Source organism: Apis dorsata, unplaced genomic scaffold (genome assembly GCF_000469605.1).
Source record: "Apis dorsata unplaced genomic scaffold, Apis dorsata 1.3 scaffold_21, whole genome shotgun sequence".
Taxonomy (NCBI): Eukaryota; Metazoa; Arthropoda; class Insecta; order Hymenoptera; family Apidae; genus Apis; species Apis dorsata.
In genome coordinates, this window is record NW_006263323.1 from 54,749 (window position 1) to 60,374 (window position 5,626).

Genomic DNA, 5,626 nt, shown 5'->3' on the forward strand with positions numbered 1-5,626 from the left:
TACGTAAACCAAAATTTCCGGTTGTCATATTCGTTGCGCAAATATTCGTGAATCCGAAATCCGCGTGACTCGTGAGCGTCGAGTCGTCACGATTTCGAGAGAAAAAAAAAAATCAAATGTATAAAAATAAAACATTAGCGCGCTCTTACCGTGTCGCACGTATGTAAATACAAGCCCCGCTCCGCCCGATGTTCTTTCAGGACATAGTTGTGATCATGGATCGACGATCGAACGTGCATCTTTATCGCCGGGAAACGCGTTCGACGCATTGAACTTAACGAACGTGGCGGGACACGTTGCGCGACGTAAAGCAAAGCAAAGAAACGCGCGACCTTGACGGTTTCCATGACTCGACCGACACGTACTGTTCGATCGGTACGTGCTCGCGAGACGATTCGCGTATTCTCCCGGAACGATTTCGAATGAAACTGGTTCGAACAACGGTATTCTCAGTAAAAGAAACACCGATAACAGAGCAACTTCGTCCTTCGGCCGTTCCAAGAGCATCGTTGTTCAATTTGTAAATTTCCTTTGAAAACCGAGAATGTAAAAAACGAATGTTTCAGATGTTTTGTTTTTCAGACTTCAAAGTCCGCGCGCGCGAGATGAGATCCTTTGATAATAGTCACTATGTCCGTCTCTTTTCAATTCGTCCAAGTTCGGCAAACTTCGTCCGAATTCGTATAACCTATAAGTCAGAGTCATAGCATAACCATTGTAAATTCTAACAAAAATTATGCATTCGATCTTGTATTCTTTTGTTCTTTAAAACTCGATACGAGCCGGAGATCTATCCGCGAATCTATGAAGAATGTGTACGAAGAAAAGAGTTCAGCTGTGTAACCAGGTTCGTCGCGAAGGAAGGAAGCGATACGCGCGCGAGCGCAGCACGTGTTACGAGCTAATTTCTACGACACGACACAGGGCACAATGTGCGGCACCCATGCGCATCGACGGGAAAAAACGTTGTTTCACGAGTTCATCGCGGATGCGCCTCGTTTCACGGACACGCGACAAACACCCTTACTTTTAAATCGTTTCGAATTATATATACTAATCTAAACCTCTTCCCCGATCGAGTCTCTTCTATCCAAACAGTTCGATCACGTTTATCCTATCTTATTGTTTTACAGCATTGAAAATCGAAACTAATAGACTGATCGGTCGATTTCAAATACGATTTCGAAGAAAATTGTTGGTCGACGATGACGCGATACGCAACCTGACCGGAAATCAAGACCACTCGGCTCCGTTAGTATACAACGCATACCGATTCTCCTCGAACCAGTGCGTAGGCAACGTTTGCCCACTTATATGTATACACACACCATGTACACAATGCGATGCGATGCGACGCGACGGCGACGTACACCACGACGATGCACACCCATGCCCGTCCCCGGAAACTTTAATAACTAAGCGGTCGGATTTCTTCCAGGAAACTTTCCTCCCAATCGTTACCCCGGTTGCCAACTCTACTAATCTAGATTTTACTCTCTCGCATTTTCGAAGCTTCGATCGATTCTTTATACGATTCTGAACGATGCGATTCGCATGTGTACAGTTCTTTTCTCTCTAGTTGAAAGAGTAAGGAAAGAAGATATTTTGGCCAGTTCGCGAAGAATGCAGATATCGCGAAACCCAATCTAGAAGGTCGGTAGCGACAGGGTTATAGCCCCTGTTACTGGATCGCTATCTGAATCCACCGACTCGATAAGCCGTTTCTCACGATATCGCGCATCACCGGTGGTGGGAAGAGATCCGAGATCCGAGGTAGCCGGCGTTGAAAAAAACCACGCAACGTCTGGCCATACCCCCTTTCCTCTATGAAGAAGAGATTTAGACGAGCAAAAATTATAATTATTTTTCATATAAAATATTTCGCGAGAATTTGGGGGGGAAGGGGGGGGGGCGAAAGTTTCATTTTCGATTCGAAGACGTTCAAGAAAATCGACAAGTATCAAGCCGTATGCTGCCATGACAACCACCTTCGACCCGAAGTCGAGTCGGCGTTAATATTTACGAGCTATGTTTTTGCAACTGTTATCAGTTTCCCATTTACTTTGTTTTCCAACATTTCGCGTTCGCGACGAAGCGCCGATAAAAATGAAACGACGTACGGACGGTAGAAAACCGAGAGGGGAAGGGAAGTCGCTTTCGTGGAGAGGCAAGTCTAAACGTGGCAGGACTAGTAACAAACGAATACGTGTATAAGTGTAATAGGTCAATGTGTAGGTATCATCGAGATTCGATCTTAAAAAACCGAATTTCAAATTGTAACTTCAATCTCGAGTGCGACATTACGTGAACTAAAATAGAAAATATAAATAACGATAAAATAATCGTAGATTGAAACGCGAATGTGACATATGCCACGAGGACATGACATACGTTTAATACATATACTGTACTATTATATACTATATTGGTTTATCAAATTACTTATTCGAACGTTAAACGTTCTTATCCTGTAAATTTATTTACACCGCTACATTTTTAATCAACAAAATCGCTCGAAAGAAAAGTAAAAGTAAAAAGCATAGATGGGTTAGTTGAAACATCAATTAATCGTAATCGAAACGTAACGTTCATCGAATACACTCACTGCATATTGTCGTTCCTGCTGACGTCCAAACGATCCTAAATTCTTTGCTTCCTCTCAACACCTTCTTTTTACACCTCAATTCCTTAGCCTGCACGATAAACTTCGAATTCGTAAGGAAAACGCGGGAAATAGGAAACATTCACAGGTTGATAGGAAGAGACAAGAAACAATGATTCAATGATTCTTTCACGGGACAGGAACGAACAATGTGAACGGAAAACGTAGAAGCGAATGGCGTTGGAGGACCTCCAAAGTGGTCAGGATTTCCCCTTCCGCGAATCTCTCCCTTCCTTCGTTTCTTTTCAACGTTCCTGTCCCCTCTCGTGATACCTCGATCCCGCCCTCGATTAACACTTCTCTCTCTTTCTTTCTTTCTTTCTCTCTCACACACATATACACACATACATTCTTTTCAACTTCACGCCACTACCCATACAGACTTTCCAAACTATATACCACCGATCCTGCGGTTTACGACCACCGACCATTGAGATTCACGCGTTCGTTTCTGCTCTCGTTCTTGCTCGCATTTCTAAACATTTATTTCTATTCATGATTGTTTATACTTTCGTAGCGATTAATCTAAATCTAATTTAAAAAGCTTAACGGTTATCATCGATGCTTGGCTGTCGAAGAGACTAGGGAAGAGACTATATATTACTTCAATCGAGACTATCGACATTTCTTCGACTATCGACATTTCTTTTCACTTTCACTTCGATCTGCGCGTCATCTCGTATCACTTATGCGTACTAATCCACGAAACGGTTACGTCGATTTGCAACATCGAGAAAAAACACAAAAAAGAAAAAAAAAGAAAACTTAAAAATTATTCTTGCTTCGTCTTTTTTCCTTTCGATTCTACTCGCGCGTAGAACGCGTCTAAAGTTCTTCCTCGAGTCTGTTACGTCACACGATACCTAAAGGTTTCTTGGAACGCGTTTCTGGGTTCGACTGTGGTGAACTGTAAACCGTGCGATGATTCACAACGACGAACTTTGCGTCAAGGATCAACAATTACCGTTTACACATCGCTTTCGTTCCCGCTTATACGACGAGTAACTTAGCAACATGCACTCGGTTAAACAGCAAACAAGTTCAAATAAACGGGGGGAGAAAGAGTAAAGAAAGGAAAGACGGGCGAGAACACACGAGACGTAGAGGTTACGAGATCACCGACAGTAAACGAGCAGACTTTGCGTCATCTCGGATCTTGGCGCGCTCGTAATCACGACAACAAGATACCCCGCAAAAAGAGAAACGAAAAGCAGATTATCCTCTGCACCCGAACTTTAGATATCTATAAATTCGAAGGTCGTGGCCCCTGCACGCGCAGACCGCATGAGGAAATCGACAAACACGAAAACCGGGCACGCAGGAGCGTAGATAGAAGAATTAAAAATCGAGCCCGCAAGATTTTTCCAATTTCGAATGCTTCTATATTCCGAATTGAAGAAGTTCTATCGCCGTTCTATCCTCTCTTTGTTCTCGAACATCGCCCGATTATAAAATGCAACTACTTTAATCGACGCAGCTCTCGATAACGTTCCGTTTTCTCGCCGCGAGACACGGACAACGCATGATCGAAGAATCGTTTCCCTATCGGAGTCAATAAACTCTTATCACCGTAAAAAAGAACGACGAGCGCGTGTTCTGGTATGAATCGATTCTCGTCCCGACCACGATCAAGTTTTTCGTGGATCGCGAAGGAAAAGTAGATTTTCCATCGATATAAGAATATTGAATATCAAAAAAAAAAAAAAAAAAAAGAAAGAAATACGAGAAACGGTCTATCCCTTTGTTACGTTCTTATGCTTACGAATGCTTACACATGCGACGGGATTTCGGGTATAAACCGATCGATGGTAAAGAACGTTTGGAGGACGTGCGGCTCGTGCCTGGACGAATCGGTAAACACCAAGGGATGTTGTTCATTTTCACGAAACTGTTAGCATAGGGCCGGAGAGGCGTCGCACTGTTTTCCATCCCCGGTTTAGCTTCATTTTTGGTTTTGTATCGCCTACGTATACAATACTTTGGGTGAACATCGAGCATTCCTTAAGCCGCCGTGTAAATACCGTTGCGAACGGTTAAAACCTTTCGGTGGATACGCGGCCTCTCACGATCACGCTCGGTCGCGCTTAGAACACACGATCGCAACGAACGAAGATGAGGGCGAGGCGAGGAAAGTCTGATTATCAAAGAAATGAAAAAAAAGAACAAACTCGACTCGATCTCTGGAAAATGACGATCGAATTACCTGGTGAGCGGTCCACTGGGCGAGTGAGGAGTCGACGATCCTGGCTCGTGCTCTTGATGATGATGAGGCGTTCCGACAGTGTGATGAGCGTATATCGAGTCCATGTAAATCTGATCGGAGACTCGGTCTGTGTCCTGGCCAAGGCCGTGGTTCGACTGCACCGAGGAAGGTGGCTGCATAGCTGTCAAATGGGCGTACGACTGTCTCCCTTGTTCGCTCGGACTGTATCCACCCTCTGTCTGCCCTTGGCGATGAGGCGACGAAAGTTCTTGATCCTCGTGCGGACTACGACTGGAGCCCGGTGAGCTACCGGTTCGAAGCGCCGGTGAGCATCCACCACCGCCTCCACCTCCGCCGCTGCCGCTGCCACCGCTGCCCTCCGCACCGCTGCCACCTCCGCCTCCGCTGCCGCCGCCACCACCTCCTCCACCGTTACCATTACCGCCACCTCCTCCATTACCTCCGCCTCGCATTTGATGCTGAAGATACGCCGCGTCCGGCAAAACCTCCTCCAAGTGATGATGATTGTGGTGATGATGATGATGGTGGTGGCGATTATGCTGTTGTTGCTGCTGCTGTTGGTGGCCATCGTTCCCACCGATCTCGCTAGCGGAACTGGTCGCACCGGTGCTCGCAAGATTTGGGAACAGCATACCGAGGTTGAAATCTCCACGGGCGCCGCTCATCGCTACCGCGATTCCACTCGTTCGCTCCACCACGTCCTCGTCCGGTTTTTGATGCGCCACCGATTGCGACTGCGG

The 5,626-nt window shown here is 45.7% G+C and overlaps 1 protein-coding gene across 1 annotated transcript in view; it reads right to left on the minus strand.

The window, feature by feature from the left end:
- LOC102675488 (box A-binding factor-like) overlaps nucleotides 1-5,626 on the minus strand; it is a 31,263-nt gene that overhangs the window by 9,923 nt on the left and 15,714 nt on the right. Inside the window, exon 4 of the mRNA XM_031510145.1 lies at nucleotides 4,866-5,620. Coding sequence (XP_031366005.1) covers nucleotides 4,866-5,620 — 755 coding nt within the window. The remainder of the gene's footprint in view (nucleotides 1-4,865; nucleotides 5,621-5,626) is intronic.